The sequence below is a fragment of the Rosa rugosa genome, chromosome 1 (genome assembly GCF_958449725.1).
Source record: "Rosa rugosa chromosome 1, drRosRugo1.1, whole genome shotgun sequence".
NCBI classification, from domain to species: domain Eukaryota; kingdom Viridiplantae; phylum Streptophyta; class Magnoliopsida; order Rosales; family Rosaceae; genus Rosa; species Rosa rugosa.
In genome coordinates, this window is record NC_084820.1 from 40568664 (window position 1) to 40587926 (window position 19263).

At 39.1% G+C, this 19263-nt stretch overlaps 3 protein-coding genes and 1 long non-coding RNA gene across 6 annotated transcripts; 1 reads left to right on the forward strand and 3 right to left on the reverse strand.

Moving 5' to 3' along the window:
* Window positions 1–1507: 1507 nt before the first annotated feature.
* Window positions 1508–6131, reverse strand: LOC133727963 (GDSL esterase/lipase EXL3-like). The gene is made up of 6 exons (XM_062155393.1): window positions 6026–6131; window positions 4999–5129; window positions 4652–4848; window positions 2088–2175; window positions 1762–2017; window positions 1508–1680 (listed from the first exon to the last, which is right to left on the reverse strand). The coding sequence occupies exons 1-6, from the start codon at window positions 6093–6095 to the stop codon at window positions 1508–1510; spliced, it is 915 nt and encodes a 304-aa protein (XP_062011377.1). The 5' UTR covers window positions 6096–6131.
* Window positions 6132–10245: 4114 nt separating this feature from the next.
* LOC133724902 (GDSL esterase/lipase EXL3-like) lies at window positions 10246–12649 on the reverse strand. Of its 2 annotated transcripts, none has more exons than XM_062151809.1 (5): window positions 12330–12649; window positions 12139–12215; window positions 11730–11963; window positions 11368–11623; window positions 10246–11294 (listed from the first exon to the last, which is right to left on the reverse strand). In XM_062151809.1, exons 1-5 carry the CDS (start codon window positions 12610–12612, stop codon window positions 11110–11112), a joined length of 1035 nt encoding a protein of 344 aa, XP_062007793.1. In that variant the 5' UTR covers window positions 12613–12649; the 3' UTR covers window positions 10246–11109. The 2 variants fall into 2 exon arrangements, with proteins under 2 accessions (XP_062007793.1, XP_062007792.1); XM_062151808.1 differs by having other exon boundaries at window positions 12085–12215; window positions 12330–12648.
* Window positions 12650–12946: 297 nt separating this feature from the next.
* Window positions 12947–16639, forward strand: LOC133724904 (uncharacterized). 2 transcript variants are annotated; one of them, XR_009854104.1, is made up of 3 exons: window positions 12947–13199; window positions 15557–15604; window positions 16126–16639. It is a non-coding gene; the product is annotated as an uncharacterized LOC133724904 (long non-coding RNA). The 2 variants fall into 2 exon arrangements; XR_009854103.1 differs by having other exon boundaries at window positions 12948–13199; window positions 16340–16639.
* On the reverse strand, window positions 16595–17587 carry LOC133724903 (GDSL esterase/lipase At2g04570-like). Its single transcript, XM_062151810.1, has 3 exons — window positions 17285–17587; window positions 17040–17170; window positions 16595–16924 (listed from the first exon to the last, which is right to left on the reverse strand). Exons 1-3 carry the CDS (start codon window positions 17565–17567, stop codon window positions 16607–16609), a joined length of 732 nt encoding a protein of 243 aa, XP_062007794.1. The 5' UTR covers window positions 17568–17587; the 3' UTR covers window positions 16595–16606.
* Between the last annotated feature and the right edge of the window lie 1676 nt (window positions 17588–19263).

Consider the following 19263-nt stretch of genomic DNA (forward strand, 5'->3'; position numbering starts at 1 on the left):
AATAAGACCATAGGACAAAACTCTCACAACCTATCATCCGCTCAACATGAGCAAGCTCAACTCTTACATTCCCGTTACACATGAGCCAAACAATCGGGTTATGGCTTATACGTTCGGGTTAAGTAAGTTAGAGATCCTTCCTCTAACCTATACTTGGGGGACTATCATGGTCACGCCATAGTCTCACTAGTATTGTCAATATATACTACGATGCCGGAACTCTTTGCTCAACCTCACCGGTATCGTCGAACATAACTCAAGTCCTAAACTTCGACTGTCTAACTACGTGACTTGGGGGACTCGGCGAGTAATAACACTCCCAATCCTAACACATATGTATCACGTGCATACAACATATACATATCATTATGTACGCGTCATCGCGTTCATCACACATCTTTGCCTCATATGCACTTTGTATGCTATCACAATCACATACATTTTCGACTTATACGTCGTATGTCAACATTACATAATACGTGCATACACACAAGGTGTAACATACATCTCATATAAACATTCATTCACCTCGATGCATTTGACTCAAATGTCACTTAGATTGCCCTAGCGCAATCAATATGTATTTTGTACACTCTTATCTTATTTGCAGGTACTAGCGTGATGAGGGCCCCGTGGCACCAACCTACCCGTAGAGTCCCTTCTTACTTACGGAGTTGGGGGACTAGTATGGGTATAGCGTTCAACGAGGTCATCACTCATACTTGGCGGCATCACATTTAAACTCCCCAACCAAGAAGCGCCTCTTACTCGGGGACTTGGGGGACTTGTACATACCATCTATATTACATACCGCCAAGCATAATCAACGACCTCATAGGTGGGCCCCACGACATGGCTAGCCCCGCCTAGGGCATGCATCCGGTAGGCCGACACCCAAGCTACGTTGTCATGATGGAGGTCGGTCGGTACCTTGCTAGGAGGCCACCCTCCCATGCTCTCCAAGAGGCTTCAAGAGAAGCAATATGTACATTGTATCCCATATCGGAAATATAGAATAGATGGGGACTTCCCTTAGCTATAAAGGGAAGTCCTCCCCTTCTTAGAAGGGATGGATTCATGATCCCCTCACTTGTATCACTATATATCAAAGGCTACTTGGCCTCACTACATAGTAAAATATCTAAGTGGACGTAGCCTTGCCTCAAGGGCAAGGTGAACCACTATACATGCTTGTGTCCCTCTCTCTCTCTCCCTCTCATGATCCACACTTAGTCTCGTTCCTTATTCTTCAGTAGAAACAGAAGCCCTATATATAGAGATTACAAAGTATATAATCTTGGAGTACGAGGATTCCTATTCTAATTCAAAGTAGGAAATCTCTTCTATACAACCATAGGACTAATCCTAGTTTGACAAGGCACACTAAATGTCAACATTCTTCAACAACAACCACTTATTCATGACCAATTTATCTTATAAACACAGCCATACCAAACTGGCACTTAATATATCTTCTATGATTCTTCAGAGAGTTCAGAAGAATTTGTCAACTTAATTGCTTTAATATTGCATAGGTGAGGATCTTGTAAGCTGTTTCTATGGGATGAAGGCCATCCCAGAATATGTACTTGGACGCATCGTTGCAAGTACTCGGGGTGTCTTTGTTACACAGAGACCCGAACTCAACAGTTCCTGTTCCACAGCATCCTTTATCCACCACTACAAATCTGAATCACTAAATCATTTCAGCGAACTACTTTACTATTGTTCAAGATAGAATGAAAATGCAGCTGAGATTACCATTTTGAGCAGGCTCTTGGATAATGGACAACAAAGGGTTATATATGTCAACGTAAATGAGTTGTGCTTCTGGAAGTCTCTTATTGAGGGAGTTTATAAGGGCGGAGAGCTTCGAGTTGAAGAGGATTGCTACTTGGTTCTCAGTCTCATCGCAGGCTCTCTCTATGGCTCCACCTAGTGTTCTCTGTGCTGGTACACACCCAATTGGCGACATACTTGCTACTTCAATCACTCTTTCTCCCAGTGCATAAAGTTCCTGTAATTTCTCCCACATTAACTAAGATAAGGGGAATAGCTAGAGAGTTCAATATTATTACACTTCAAACCTGCAGCTCTCTAAACAAGTGGGGAAACTGTTGGTGTTTGTCGAATATTACCTGAAAGAAGTTTGAAGCTAATTCAAGCAGGAAGTCTGTATATGTAGCACCCTGAAAATTCATTATTATTTTTTGAGGATTTTCTGGAATTTAATTAGTGTTTATTGGACGGTTTTGTGGCTCGTGGATGGAGCGGAAGTGTTTCGGGCGAATAATTATTCAAGAAGCGTCATTTTAGGGGGGGCACAAGGGTTGACTTTTTATTCATTGGGTTTCTCCTAAAACTTCCTTCATGAAAGTCGTAGAGCGCGTCGTTACGAGTTCGTGGATATGCGGAACTTAAAAATCGGAGTTCGTATGAAGAAGTTATGGCCTTCGGAAAAAGTTTCCATTTTGGTTAAATAGGAAAAAAATCAGAAAATTGGAAGGTTGCCAAAAAAGGAAATTTTTCTCTCTCCTCTCTCCCCGAGCCCTCGCGCAGCTCTTCCCTTTGCCAATTGAGTTCTTCGCTATCTGGCCACCATAGGACTCCAAATCAAGTGGGTTCTCTTCACCTCATCCTCCTCTAGAAGTTTGTGGAAGGATTGAAGAGAAATTCGAGTTGTGGAATGAGCTACATCAACGGGAAGAGGCCGCGACGGAGCCGAAATCGTCTTCGTCTGTTCTTCCTCCTCCGACCACCATAGCCGATGTTTTTTGAGGGGTTTTGTAGCCCAGAGGCTGGGGAAGGTTTCTCCCAAGGTGGGTTGCAGTGATTTCACTTGTGGAGGATGAATCGAAGCTTTGAAGATCTAGGGTTTCAATCGGCTCCGAGTTGTTCTAAGGTTGACAGGCTTGTGTTGAGCGGATTGCGGCGATTTGTGCTTGTCTTGGTTAGCGTGTGAAGACGCAGCAGGATTCAGAGGTGAGTATTCTCATAATGTTCATTTACGAACGGGTTTACCTTATCGTTTTAAGAGTTATTTAGTTAACTGCAAACTATAGTTGGTATTAGTGGCATTCCTGAGTGGATGACTACGTGTGTGTGTATATATATATATATATATTTACGTGAAATATATATGCATTGGTGGCTTCGTTGTGATGTGAACAATAATTGAAATGAGTTCATTATTGCTCGAGAATGGTGAAATTCTGTATTGAGTTGTGATCATAGAATTTCATGTGTTGAGATACCATGGGTCTAGTATGATTGTCTTAATTGAGATTTAAGATATGGTAGCTTGTGTAGGAATATTTGTGTAATGAATCGATGACATCTGTGTGATGATCAGTTGGATGATTGCTATATGTGTGATGACCGGCAAAATCTGTGTGATGATCAGTTGGATGATTGCTATATGTGTGATGACCGGCAAAATCTGTATGATGATCAGTAAATGATTGGTATCTATGTGATGACCGGCAAAATCTGTGTGATGATCAGCTGGATGATTGCTATCTGTGTGATGACCAGCGAAATCTATGTGATGATTAGTTGGATGATTTCTATATGTGTGATGACCGGTGAAATCTGTGTGATAATCAGGGTGATGACTACTCTGTAGTGGAGTTGAATTGTTATTAAGTTAACAACGATCGAGAGGACTGCTGTGATGGTTAGAGATACCTATGGATGTCGGAGTGTGGGGTTATGATGATTACTATGACTTGAATTGCTTGTCTTAATGTGACCTCCTGAACTAAAACTATACGCAGGGGTTACTATGAATTGTTTCGCTTGTTTTGAATTGTGATTGCCTTGTTTTCTTCTTGATTTTATTGATTGATGGATTGATTTATCTTAAAGGTCATAGTGGTGACGATCGTGCTCTGTGGTGACGATAGGAAGGTGATTCATTGTTTTCACCTTTGATGTCATGTTGATGACAAAGGCTTCCGGTGGGAAGGAAATGAGTGTGATCTTGGTGACTCGTCGTTGTGCGTCAAAAGATTTCCAAACATTACTTGAGGAGGTTTTGTTTGATTGGAATTGTGTAATTGGATGCTAGGTTGAGAATCTAAGCATGTGGTTTTAGTCACGAGGTTGACTTACGTAAGTATGTTATGGAAGGTTATGAAACAGATGGTTGTAGTTGTGAGTTTTGTGCTTATCGTTGTTTAGGTTGAGGTGACTTAAGAATGTGTTTCTGCTTTGTGGTTTTGAGTTTACTCATACAAGCTTTCATAAGCTTACCGGGTTTGTTGTTTGGCAACCCGATGCACTATTCGATGGTGTAGGGGTTGATCCTGCAGGTCAGGATAATCGTGGTTGAAGCTGACATCAGGTGCTTACAGCTATACGGTAGGAAGCCAATTTTGTGACTTTACCGTTATTAAGACTTCCGCTTGTAGTAGCTATGAGGATCATTTACTTATTATTTTGTTGTGGCAACTTAATTCGTAAACTTGTTTAATATTTGACTCTGCGGAGTGAGTTTGTATTGATTAGTGGGTTCAGGGCATCAGTATGTACTTGGTTTAAAAAGAAAAAGTTTTCCAGGTATTTTGTATTGATGGCTGAACCATCACGCATGTATAATTATGGGATTATATATTGATTTTTAAATGTGTTTAAAAATCGGGGCGTGACAGTATAAGCTGGAATATCATAGTGAGCGCTCCTCAGTGGTGTAGAAAAATAATTAAGTGCAAGGTCGTTGCTTCCTATCGAAAGAACGAATAAGCTTTTTGATAGTAGAGTGGCTGTTCTTTCATTCCTAACTACTGCGGTTATCTTGCTTTTGTATTCTTTGAACAAGTTTAATTGATCTGATAACGACAAGACAGACTGATACAAATGAAATTAAGAGAAACCAAGGATGTATGATATGATACGATATGATATGTTGTAAATGCTAAAAAATATTAGTGTAAAGAAATATATATATATATATATATATGTGTGTGTGTGTGTGTGTGTGTGTGTGTGTGTGTGTACCTGTGATTTGGTAGTAAGAGGGTCATATCCTGAACCTGCTGAGGCAAAACATACACCAGTAAGTAGGTCTTGAAGCTGCAAATTCGGATCCAGATAAGCCGGCAAAATCTCCTTCAATCCAAATCCTTCACCTGAATACTAATCAAGATCACAGAGTGCATCAATAGTTGTACTACTAAGTACTAATCTATGCAGAAACAAACATATTAGAAACCACATATATAGAGTTTATATTAGGGTTTTTGTCCATTTACCCCATTTCTACAGATTTTTTTCTCACTTACCCCATTAAGTTTTTTTAATTCCCTTACCCCATTTACCCCTTCTTCCACGATTGCAGATCGGAACCTTAACTTCTTCGTCGTTTTCAGGCGAGGCTTTGCATCAAGGTCCGAGTTCGCCTCTGGCGAGGTAGCTCCGACCGGAGCTTCTTTGCCTTCTTCATGGAGTTCAACCCGTGACTTGAACGACGACGACGCCGCCGATCTTTCCAATCTCGGCATCCGTCTGTGGGCCGGAATCGGAGGCATTGGACTGTGATTCGGGGAGCCTCCGATTCGTTGGAATCTGTTTGGGAGCCTTGGACGTGGAGCGGGTCGAAATCCGAACCGGGTTTGCAATTGAGGCCGGGCTTTTTGGATCCGCCAAGGAAGTATCCGGTGAGTGGTGGCTCCGGTGAGATGGACGGGAGAGAGGGAGGGAGGGAGGGAGAGAGAGAGAGAGAGAGAGAGGGAGGGAGGGAGGGAGGGAGGGAGAGAGAGAGAGAGAGAGAGAGGGAGAGAGAGAGAGAGAGAGAGGATAAGCTTACAGGAGATTTTCGACCTGTGACCGGAAAAGCTTAGTGAGTCTATGTGGGATAAGAGAGAAATTGATGTTTAGTGGCAGTGATTGTAATTCTTTAATTGGATTGAGGGCAAAATGGTTATTTGACGTTAAATTGTGTATGTGGGAACAAAAATCTGTTATTGGGGTAAGTGGGATAATTTTGCTTATTTTGGTGTTTTGGGTCAAGGATCCCTTATATTACCAATGAAGTCTGATGGGACTCTTCCATTGCTAAATCTTCCGGTAGGCTTTCCTCCCATAAAGTCTCCCATAAGGTGAGAAATTACTTTTGATTATACAAATGATGAGTCTCGTTCCCCTGGTCAGTAGCTGACCAGGGATTATTTGCTCAATCACCGTTCGATTGAAATCGGACGGTTGACAGATCTCATCTTTTAAAAATTTAGATATCTGTTAACCGTCCGATTGAAATCGGACGGTAGTTGAGCAAATAATCCCTGGTCAGCTACTGAAATCGGACGGTAGTTGAGCAAATAATCCCTGGTCAGCTACTGACCAGGGGAACATCAGCGTACAAATGATGTAGTCATTATTGCTGGTATCTAATGTTGAATCTCCGAAAGTAAAGACTGCCCGAGTTGTTTCATTTATGGGAGGTGTTACAACAGCAACGTTATGGGAGAGGAATATACATAAGATCATTTTCAACGCTTTGACAGATGAAGATGAAGGACGAGCTTTTTGTGAGAGAAGAGCCATTGTAATTAGTGGATACTTTTGCTTCTTCTACAAGTGATCGGCTTTTACGTCATTTATAAGCATCAACAAGTAGAGCTTCAGCTCAAACATTGGATTACAAAACAATAATTTATGAAGTTTGTAGTAGCTATTAGATTTAGTTAGGAACTTAAAATTAATTTAATGAAGTTTGGTATTGGAAGATAATTTCATATCAACTTTTCTGCCACAAAATCCCACTACTTTAAAGCACATGTACACAATTAATTCTTTTTTTTTTTATGGTCAATGAAATCATTCATTAAAAACCAAAGGGGAAGAACCCAAACAAGGCCCAATTACAAGTAAACCTAACAAGGAAAATTACTACTCAACTCAAATCCACATAGATAGGGAAAAAGAGTGTAACCCTAAAAATTATGAAAAACATCATCTCCTACAATACAACAGCCGCCACCCAAGCCATCCGTGCCGCCATTGCTGCCGCTGCCCGGAGTAAAAAGGTAGGGAAAAGTGCCATATCGAGGAGATAAAATCCGAATAACTGCTGCCAAAACAATCCCAAAATACAAATCCAATCGAAACCAAGGTAATGAGATGATAAATTGGACCCAAACCCACACACTAACGCTCTCTTCTCCACCAGAGAAACTCAAACCGGGAAGAAATCGACGCCACCGAAATGGGACAGAAGCCAATAGCAAAGAAAAAATCCAATGGTGAATGGGGGGTGAAACACCCATGCGTGAGCACCCATACACCTCTAGGTAAGTGTTTTTCACTTTTAAGAGGTAGCCATAAGAATCTTCAAGGAACAAGTCTTTGGTAGTTGGAGGGGAGTTTATGTGAGGAAATGGGTGATGGGAATCATGGAGGTTTGTGGATTTGAAAATTTTCTGGGATGTTTGACAAAGAAAGAAGGAACAAAGTCCTCTAAATCTGAACATAAGTCAGGAAATCACCACAAAGAGGGTATAAAGCCACCACAGAGGATGTAAAGCCACCACAGAGGGTGTGAGAGAATCAAGGGAGATGAAGTGAGTGCAAGACAGAGCAAGGAGAGCCCTCCCCCCAACTCTCAAGCCACCGATCGAGATCTGGAGGGATCACAATCTGGGGAAGAGAGAAGGGGGAGAGAGCTATAGTTCTAGATCTGGTTTCTCTCTCTAAGTTTAGAGAGAGAGGCTCTCGGGCACGATAAAACTGTTTTACAATTAATACTAAATGAACCAAAAAGAAGCACATTGAGCGGATAGGCTATCAAAAGCTTAACACCAAAATATATCACATTCATTCTACTTCTTTGACAATGAATAATAGAAACCATGTTAAACGCTTTATGCAATAGGCCTTTTCTGATGAAACTCTACACCTGTTATTCATGAAGGTAGTTAATTAAGTGCGGCAAATTAGGTAATTAACAACTATCTCACGCCAGTATCAAAAACTCACGTTAAGAGGCACGTCTCCTTGAGTTGCCATGTCTTCTTGCAAGTGTTCACAAGCAGTATTGAAGGCAACTGCAGTGAGACCTTGAAAGCAGCTATGATCACCATATTGAGCATGGTTTTCGGGGGTTATTGATGTCAAAGGATTATAGATGATACACATTCTCTGTATGCCTCCACGCAGTATTATCTGTGATGGAATACACCCAAGAATTGGCACCTTCAGTATTCCAATCTTCTTACCCAAGAGTTGGGCACCAACATTCGAAAACACCACAGTTTCACATAAACGGCTTTAAGAACTTCCTCGACTCATGCTTCTATATATTTAGCTCCGGTTATCTATAGTGACATCAGGGTAGGGACTAGAAAGTAGAAACTATACAGTTTCGTCGCTTTGCTGGGGCAGAGTAGGAGATATGGAACCCTCATATTCGAACTAGGGGGCAAAAGGATATCATGGCCATAGGCCCGGACTTGGGATTTTGAGGCTTGAGGCGAAAAATAAAAATGGACCGACATTTTTTATAGAAAAGAAATGCAACTTGCCAACTAAACCAATCTCATTGTTTGGTAAAAGGCTTACATTTTATTTACTTAATAATTTTTTTTAATACCCCGGCCAAAAAAGAAATATTAGGCCTCGACGAGGCACTGGGCCTGAGACAGCCGACTCACGGGCCTCATGTCAGGTCCGACTTAGGCATTGGTTGTGGGAATATATTTTTGAACTTGTTACCATATATATTTTTAACACATGTTTTGAAACAATGGCTAGGTTTTTTTTTTTTTTTCTTCTAGGAACCTGGTCCAAAATTAATACTTAAGATGAGTTTCTTCTCTCTCTCTCTCTCGGGGAAACCCTAAAGGCCGTTTTTTTGGTCTGGGAAATCATCGTCGTCCGGCAGTGCCTAGACGCACTGGCTGGCCTCTGGCCTCACCATTGTCACGAGGTTGGCTGCCGGATGGGTATTGGATGGGCTATTGCTCATGGGATGGCATCTGATGGGGGTTTTCTCAGGCCTTGTGGATGGTTTGGCTGGGATGGAGTTCAGAGGTGGTGGTCGTGGCTAGCAGATCCGGCGATCGAACCCTGATGACGGCGCCATCGATCTGGCCGGTTTGGCGGTGACTCGGGGTTGGGTTTCTCCTTGGTGGTTGTGGGTCGAGGCGACATGGCTCATGCTGTTTTGGGTCGAAGACTGTATGCTCGTGGCGGCGCGGATCGAAGTGGTGCAGGTCGTGGCGTGTCCCGTGCGGTTTTGGGTAGCAGGCGGGGATCGTGGGGTACGGATCGGGATGGTGCTGGTCATGGCGGCGTGCGGCGGACGGAGCTTGGCTGGCTGGTATGTGCGACGAGGATGGAGCTTGGCTGGCAAGTGAACTGGACCGGACTAGGATTTTGGGCCTTGGGTGGACCTTTGCTTGATGGATATCCTATTTGGGCTTTGAGTTTATGGGTTGGGGTTTTACCCTAGTCCAATAGCTTCTTAATTGGGCTAGGTTTTAGGCCCTTGGCCCAACCCTATGTTTTTAGTTTTCTCTAAATTCAATAAATTCCTTGTATTAGGAACCTAGATCTCTAGCGCCTCCGGCATAGTACCAAAGGAGGATCTTCGCTATCTCTACGATCTGAAATGTATAATGAGTGAGTCTATTTCTATGTACCACTATGGGTACTACCACTACCTTCTTGTCTGTCTATGTCCTTAAATGACAGCGGAAGGGTATGTAACGGCATATTCTGGCTTGATGAATATACTATTTTGCCATGTGGGCTTGATTCAAAAAAAAAAAGAGTAATGCTAAATGAACCACCTTTTGGGGAACCACCTAGAGCCCACCTTAGGTGGCATCGTATGTGGCATAGCCACATCATCAAAGCATAATTTCTAATTCTTTTATATTTATTTTTTTGTTAACTACGAAAGTTCCTTTTTCTTTTTTCACTTTCTTAATTTTATATTTTAAACCCTATTTTTCTTTTTTCTTTTTGATCTAATCTGCGCCCTCTTCATCTTCATCAGACCAACATCTTATCTCCTCCTCTCTCACTCCTCCTCTCAACCCTCTTACCTCCTCTTCAATTGGACACACACATATGTTAATTACAATAGATTATAGCCTAGAAAGAGGGGGATGTTTATACCTCAGCGTCAGAAACATGTAGACTTACTTTTCTTGACCAATCAAAATGTCCAAGAAAATCTCTTAGTTGAAGCATCCTTCTGATGTCGTCGGACACGTTAAACCCAAGTATGATTACAGCCTCCAATAAATTTGGAAAATTTGTAGTCATAAACAATAAGTTTGACATCAAAGAATCACTAAATAGTAGAAAATATTTTAGATGCTCGCAGCTCACTATCACTATAGATCTTGATACGTTCCCCAAAGGCTACCCAACATTGGTGTAAAATCAATCTTTCAAGGTGGGAAAATCTTAAATCCAAGTCTTCAAACCAGGAGCGCGCTTCTCAATTCTCTACTATAACCAAACTTTACATGCCATGTAATGGAGTGCCGGGTGCACTGGTTGGAATTGAATGCTTGCTCTGTTTTACAAGCTTCTTTGCTGCAAGGTGCCACTTTCTTATAGCAATTGGTGAGAGAGGAGGAGAGAACATATGTTGGTCTGATGAAGATGAAGACGGCGCAGATTAGATCAGAAAGAAAAAAAAAAAAAAAAAGGTATAAAAGATAAAATCAAGAAAGTGAAAAAAGAAAAATGAATTTTTGTAGTTAAGAAAAAATAAAAATATAAAAGAATTAGAAATTAAGCTTTGATGATGTGGCTATGCCACATAAGATGCCAACTAAGGTGGGCTCTAGGTGGTTCCCTAAAAGGTGGTTCACCTAGCATTACTCAAAAAAAAATGGCTAGGTTTTTTCTTAGCAAACTTTAGTGTCTGTACCATATTTCACCTTATAGCAGTAGTGGCCAGATGTAAAGAACTTAAAATTCGTTTACTTTTCTTAATTTCACTTTGCTATTTTTTTCCCCATCCAATAATAAATGGCAAGAAAAGTACAGTGGATGATATGAGCTAGAAATTATTGAAATAAGAAAATATACAGATCCTTATGGATAATTTATTTCTATTGGTATCTGTCATGTGATTCTTCAGAGATGAAACCCTCATATCTTAACTCCTTTGAAAATAATAGAGGTGAGGATCCTGTATGCCTTCTCTGTAGGATGAAAGCTATCCCAGAATATGTACTTGGACACATCGTTACAAGTACCCGGGGTGTCTTTGTTACACAGAGGGCCAATTTCAAGATCTCCTGTTCCACAGCATCCTTTATCCACCACTTCAAATCCTGAATCGAAAAATCATTTCAGCGAAAAATTACTTTGTTAATATATGGAAAATGATGATGCATGAGACATTACCATATTGAGCAGGGTTTTGGATCAGGGAAAGCGCAGGGCTGTAGCTATCAAGGTACATGAGGTGTGCTTCTGGAAGTCTCTCATTGAGGGAATCTATAAGGAGGGAGAGCTTCGAGTTGAAAAGGGTTGCTGCTTGATTCCCGGTTTCGTAGCACGCTCTCTTTATACCTCCATTAAGTGTTCTCTGTGCTGGCAAACACCCAATTGGTGGTATACATATTACTCCGATCACTCTTGCTCCCAGTGCATGAAGTTCCTGTAATTTCTCCCCACATTAATTAACATAAAGAGCATAAAGTGCGGTTATGACACTCTCTAAACAAGTTGAACAGTGGTAATGTTTGCAATTGTTCGACTTGTACCTGCAAGAAATTTGAAGCTGATTCGATCATGAGATCTGTATAAGCTGGAATATCATAGTGAGGGCTCCTCAGTGGTGTAGAAAAATAATCAATTGCAAGGTCATTGCTTCCCATGGAAAGAAAGGAAATGCTTTTCGACAGTATAGTGGCTGTTCTTTCATTCCCAACTGCTGCAGTTATCTTGCTTTTGTATTTTTTAAACAAGTCTAATTGATCTGGTAGTGACAAGACAGACTGATACAAATAAAATTAAAACAAATCAAGGATGTATTTTTTTTTTAAGTTTCATATATATGATAAGATATTATATGATGTATATAGTAAAGATTAATAGTGTGAAAGAGTTTATATATACAAGTAATTTGGCAGTGAGAGGGTCATATCCTGATCCTGCTGAGGCAAAACATACACCAGTAAGTAGGTCTTGAAGCTGCAATTTCGGATCCAGATAAGCCGGCAAAATCTTCTTCACTCCAAACATTTCAGCTGAAAATTAATTTGCATAACTAATCAAAAATATTGTAGCAATAGTGGTATTATGGATATATGCAGAACAATTATAAACCACATAGAGCATGTGTTCCTAAGAATTTAGGTTACCAGCAAAATCTGAGGCGACTTTTCCATTGCTAAATCTTCCGGTAGGCTTTCCTCCCACAAAGTCTCTCCCATAAGGTGGGAAATTGCCTTTGGCTATAGAAATGATGTAGTCATTATTGCCCGTGTCCATTATTGAATCTCCGAAAGTAAAAACTGCTCTAGTTGTTTTATTTGTGGCTGGTGTTACTGCAGCAACATTATGGGAGAGGAAAATGACTGCAATGACTGAGAAAATTTTGACAGATGAAGATGAAGGAACCAGTATTTGGGAGAGAAAAGCCATTGTAATATGTGGATACTTTTGCTTCTTCTACAAGCAATTGATTTTAGGGTCTTTATACCACAAATTCAGCTTCAACTCAATTAATATTTGGGCTAAAAATAATAATGGTGGTAGCTGTTAGATAATAGTTGGACTTAAATAATTATATCGATTGATGTCAATTGCATGAGAATTTTGCTACCAGAAAATCCCAGTACAAATTACATTGATTGATGTCAATTCCATAATTATATTATGGAATGCAATTAAATGGGTAGGGTATCAAATTAACCTTTCATTGTACCTGATTGATAATGAATGATATTCTAAATATATTAAAGACTGAAGGTTCACACCTTCTCATTGTGGAAAGGTCGGCTTTGCCCTTTCTTTGCACTCACAATCTCAGACTGAAGGTGAAGTTTCAATTTCGTCCGACTAATCCTCGCTGTGCCTCCGTCTCCAGGTTCCTCTCTCTGTGTAACAGATCATGCATACAGATTAAGTTTCATCTCGAACTGATTGCAAAGTTTTCACTCATATTCAGCTTGAAGATCTGAGGTTCCTGTTTGAGTCTTTGGCGGCGAATTATCGTTCGGTTTTTCCAGGTCAATTGCTTTACTTCCTTCCCTTTTGTTCCGGGTATGTTTAATTTGATCGGTCTGAGTTGAATTGACAAAGAGTGGGGGTGGGTTGATTGGTTTGATTAGGTTTTGGGTGTCCGCTATTTGATTCGAAAGTTTGGTTTTTCTAAGGATTTGTATTTGATTGATTGCTTCAAAATGTAAATATAGAGGTTTATTGAGGAATTTGTTTCTGACGAAAGTTTGGTTTTTGAGCCCAAAGTCACCCATGATTGATTGAGTGCTTTGTTTATTGAGGGTTTCATTTCATGAATCATTTTATGCTTTGTTGAAATGGGATCTGCATTTTGTTTGTCACAATTTCTGGGATCAATGAGTTGAGAAAATTAGGGGTTTTACGAATTTAGTGTTTCGTTGGGTTTGTACATATAGTGCTTAAAAGAAGAGACTTGCAGAAAGTAGAGTTTCACTCATTTTTGTTTTTATACACTGCTTCACTTTGTGTTCTCTTTATTTGCTTAATGAGATTTAGATATATTTTAATGCCTGTATTCATGTATTAAAGTAGTGCTAGCAGTCATGTGGCAGTTACGATTACTTTATTAATTTTATTTCCTGTTCTTTTCATGTTCCTAGACATTTTTGTTTTTTATTTTTTGACTTTTCTTTCTCCTTTGGCTTTTGTTTCTGATTAGATTCAGTTTGTCTTCAAGTTAGATTTTATGTGCAAGGGTATCTGATTCATTGCAGATAGAGGTTTTACTCTTCTTCTTTTCTGTGTTGGAAGGTGAGTTGTTTATTTGAGAGGTTTGGATGATACCGGTATTGCTTTGTGTTTCTTTTTGGATTTGGAGCTTATTGTGAAATTGTCTGATAGATAGTCTAGCACACCCATTTCGATCAGCTTCTTACTTCTCAATTTGAGAGAGAAACATTGCGGGGTAGAGAGAGAGAGAGAGAGAGCTTAAGGGAAGAGACTTGCAGAAAGTAGAACCTCACTCATTCTCCTTTTCACACATTGCGATTCACGGCTTCACTTTTTCTTCTCTTTATTTGTTTAATGGGTTTTAGATTTGTCTCCGAACTTAGGGAGATATATTTGAATGCCTGCATCCATGTATTAAAGTAGTTGTAGCAGTTACGTGGCAGTTAGGACTACTTTATAATGGGATTTAATTTTACGTCCTGTTCTTTTCATATTCCTAAACTTTTTTATTTTTTATTTTTTGACTTCTCTTTCTTCTTTGGCTTTTGTTTCTGATTAGATTCAGTTTCTCTTCAAGTTAGATTTTATGCACAAGGGTGTGCACGTGATTCTCCTGCCGCTGTTCCTTTGCGTATTGTTTGGGATTATTTCAGTATTGTATTCTTCTTCAGGTGTTAATTTTATTGAATTTGGTTGGAATTGATATAAAGTTGGTAGTGTTGTATAGATATTCACTGTTAATATTAATAAAGATTGATTGTTGTTGTCAAGATTCCATCTTACCTGAGTTGTTAAATGCATTTAGAGTTACTGCTTTGTATGTTTTTTGTATTGTCATCATGTTTTCTGGATTCTGATCATAAAAACTGAAGGCTTGCTTTGTTTTTTATTATTATTATTAATGAAATTATATAATGTACTAATGTAGCAGCAGTGTGATCCAGGGTGTTTTTTTTTTTATCTTTTATTTTTTTCCTTCTTGAAAGTGAAGGAAATGTTTATGATCTTTCCTTCCTCCCGGTCTCAGTTGAATCAACTCTTATCCTGTTTTCTGTTTGATTAATTGCTTTTCATGTTTTGAGTTCGTCGTTGTGTTTTTACACTTTAAACCCTTTGCTGCCTAAATGCAACAACACATAAATAGTCTGCTTTAATCTGCAAATGGTCTCAATACTCACAGTAAAGGAAGCTACTGTTTCTTTTGCGAAAAGTCAAATTTGGTATTTGATTCAATGGTATATTTATTTAGGCAATTTACACATACTTTCTTCCAGGGTTTTAGGCTGGATTCAGTTTTTGTTCTTCTGAGATTAGATTTGTGTTTTGTTTTATGCTTTCTTCTGATTGATTGCCATTTAAAGTTTGTATTCAGTTGTTAGTGTTTAAGACACTGTTGATTTTTTCTGGCCTAGGAAATATAGAAATTGCGGTTAACCCACATTGCATTCCCGATGGTGTTGTCGCAATTACAAAGAACAGTTTTCATCAGAATCAATTTGCATTTCTTTTTCTTTTTTTCTGTGTTCCTGCAGTTTTATCTGGTTGTTTACTTTCTGTTTGTTATCAGGGTGACATTTTGATTCTAATTCTTCTAGCTGCTTAGCCATTATATATCTGACAATGTAATATTTTTAGTGATGCCAGATTTTCTAATCGCTTCTTTTTCGTTTTGCAGATACTTGGAACAGTGTGCTGTTGAGTTCTTCAAGTGTTTCAAATTCAGGTATAAATTTTGAAATGCTATGGATCATGCATAGCTTTTGTAAAATAAAGTTCATGTCAATTATTTTGTTCATGGAAATGCTTGGAAAAGAATATGTATATGGTTTCAAATGTTGATTCTGATTGCAAATGTTCGCATCATTAGGTTATTTGTTGTTTTATTTGCGTTCGAATTGACAGTGCCTGGCCACTTTGACAGCTTCGGGGTTCGAACCTAGGTTGGGGAGCACACCCAACTAGGCAAGAACCACTAGGCCACTTGCAGTGGTTAGATGTAAAGAACTTAAAATTCGTTTACTTTTCTTAATTTCACTCTGCTATTTTTTTTCCCATCCAATAATAAATGGCAAGATAAGTACGGTAGATGATATGAGCTAGAATCTTCAATAATATGAAAATATACAGATCCTTATGGATAATTTATTTCTATTGGTATCTGTCATGTGATTCTTCAGAGATGAAACCCTCATATCTTAACTTTGAAAATAATAGAGTCGAGGATCCTGTATGCCTTCTCTGTAGGATGAAAGCTATCCCAGAATATGTACTTGGACACATCGTTACAAGTACCCGGGGTGTATTTGTTACACAGAGGGCCAAATTCAAGATCTCCTGTTCCACAGCATCCTTTATCCACCACTTCAAATCCTGAATCGAAAAATCATTTCAGCGGAAAATTACTTTGTTACTGTTGAATATATTGAAAATGATGATGAGACATTACCATATTGAGCAGGGTTTTGGATCAGGGAAAGCAAAGGGTTGTAGCTATCAATGTACATGATGTGTGCATCTGGAAGTCTCTCATTGAGGGAATCTATAAGGTGGGAGAGCTTCGAGTTGAAAAGGATTGCTGCTTGATTCCCGGTTTCGTAGCACGCCCTCTTTATACCTCCGTTTAAGTGTTCTCTGTGCTGGCAAACACCCAATTGGTGGTATACATATTACTCCGATCACTCTTGCTCCCAGTGCATGAAGTTCCTGTAATTTCTCCCCACATTAATTAACATAAAGAGCATAAAGTAAGGTTATGACACTCTCTAAACAAGTTGAACAGTGGTAATGTTTGCAATTGTTCGACTTGTACCTGCAAGAAATTTGAAGCTGAATCGATCATGAGATCTGTATAAGCTGGAATGTCATAGTGAGGGCTCCTCAGTGGTGTAGAAAAATAATTAATTGCAAAGTCATTGCTTCCCATGGAAAGAAAGGAAATGCTTTTCGACAGTATAGTTGCTGTTCTTTCATTCCCAACTGCTGCAGTTATCTTGCTTTTGTATTTTTTAAACAAGTCTAATTGATCTGGTAGTGACAAGACAGACTGATACAAATAAAATTAAAACAAATCAAGGATGTATTTTTTTGAAGTTTCATATGATAAGATATTATATGATGTATATAGTAAAGATTAATAGTGTGAACGAGTTTATATATACAAGTAATTTGGCAGTGAGAGGGTCATATACTGATCCTGCTGAGGCAAAACATACACCAGTAAGTAGGTCTTGAAGCTGCAATTTCAGATCCAGATAAGCCGGCAAAATCTTCTTCACTCCAAATATTTCAACTGAAAATTAATTTGCATAACTAATCAAAAATATTGTAGCAATAGTGGTATTATGGATATATGCAGAACAATTATAAACCACATAGAGCATGTGTTCCTAAGAATTTAGGTTACCAGCAAAATCTGAGGCGACTTTTCCATTGCTAAATCTTCCAGTAGGCTTTCCTCCCACAAAGTCTCTCCCATAAGGTGGGAAATTGCTTTTGGCTATAGAAATGATGTAGTCATTATTGCCCGTGTCCATTATTGAATCTCCGAAAGTACAAACTGCTCTAGTTGTTTTATTTGTGGCTGGTGTTACTGCAGCAACATTATGGGAGAGGAAAATGACTGCAATGACTGAGAAAATTTTGACAGATGAAGATGAAGGAACAAGTATTTGGGAGAGAAAAGCCATTGTAATATGTGGATACTTTTGCTTCTTCTACAAGCAATTGATTTTAGGGTCTTTATGCCACAAATTCAGCTTCAACTCAATTAATATTTGGGCTAAAAATAATAATGGTGGTAGCTGTTAGATAATAGTTGGACTTAAATAAGTATCTTGATTGATGTCAATTGCATGAGAATTCCACAACAGTGTTGCCTGGATCGCGGGTCGTTTCGATACGGGAACGTGGTACACTAGTGTCTATGGTGCGCGGTACGCTAAGATATTAATATTTTGTATTTAATAATTTATATAATTAAGGACATTAATTCTTTTCTAAATATATATATATATATATATATATATATATATATATATATATATATATATATTTTGGCATTATCCATATCTCAAGTAACTGGGTCCAGTATGGCAATACCCTTAATCATAGATTAATGGGCCTAGACTGCTAGTCATTTAATAAATAACCTAAACCAGTGAAACAAAAAAATAAAAAAATTCCGCCGAACATAACAAAGAAAGGAATGAACTGCGAAGGCGAATGAAGTGGAAATGTTGGGTTGTAGAAGAACAGAGGCTTCCCATCGCCTTAAAGAGGACGAAGAAAAGAAGATGTTGAGTTGCTGATATGAAGCAGAAGGCAGAGATGTTTGGGTTTAACGATCTGGATCGCGGATGTACCGCATTTCGGTACGTACGATCCGGAACGCGGGTCGCGACACAAGTGAGCGATCCCGGTAACCCGGTTCCACAACATAATTGCTACCAGAAAATCCCAGTACAAATCAATGCACACAATTATTATGGAATGCAACTACATTAAATGCGTAGGGTATCAAACCTTTCATTGTACCTGATTGATAATGAATCATATATACAAACCATGCACTAGTTAAACACTTGGACAATGAATTATGCAATAGCCCTTTTGGGACGAAACCCTGCACCAGGTAGTTCAGTACTTCAGTTTAAACAATATCAGTGCAATGCAATATGAATGTCGAGGAATCGACACAAATACGTGGGGAGAAGCTGACCACAGAGTCTCCTAACCTTACATCCTTCAATCGAGACTTCATAATTCCTGAAAAGTTTTCACAAAATACGATATGAAAATTTCACATGTTAGAGTCAAGTCAAGTCTCTTGATCTTAATTGCCATTTCTTGTTGTAGGTCTAGACAAGTAGTACTGAAGGAAACTGCAGTCAAACCATAAAACCAACATATCTAGGATTCATTACCTTCATTAGGTTTTTTTACTTTTTGATTCTGTACTTGTTACTTGAGTTTCTCTTCAGTGCAATTAACAGGTGTAGAGGCCCAATCTATTTACCGTGGTAGGGGCTTTGGCTAATATTGTTCGATCATATGAGGTTGTTGAATCTCCAAAAACATTGAACGCCGATTTTATGTTTATTAGTATTATTATTATTATTTTATTTTTTTAACAGTGTTATAGCAGCATCATTTAGGCCTGGGCGTCCGGACCCAAAGGACTGATAACCCGACTCGGACCGACCTAAATAGCCCGATTCGGTTCGGTTTGTAAATGAAAATTTTCAGTTCGGTGCAAAGACCGACCCGATTACAAACTGTCGGTTCGATCTCGGGCTTAAGATTTTTAAAGTTCGGTCTACCCGAACCGACCCGATTTGTAAGTAATATGCCATATGTCAAAAATACTATTGGCTGATTATATAT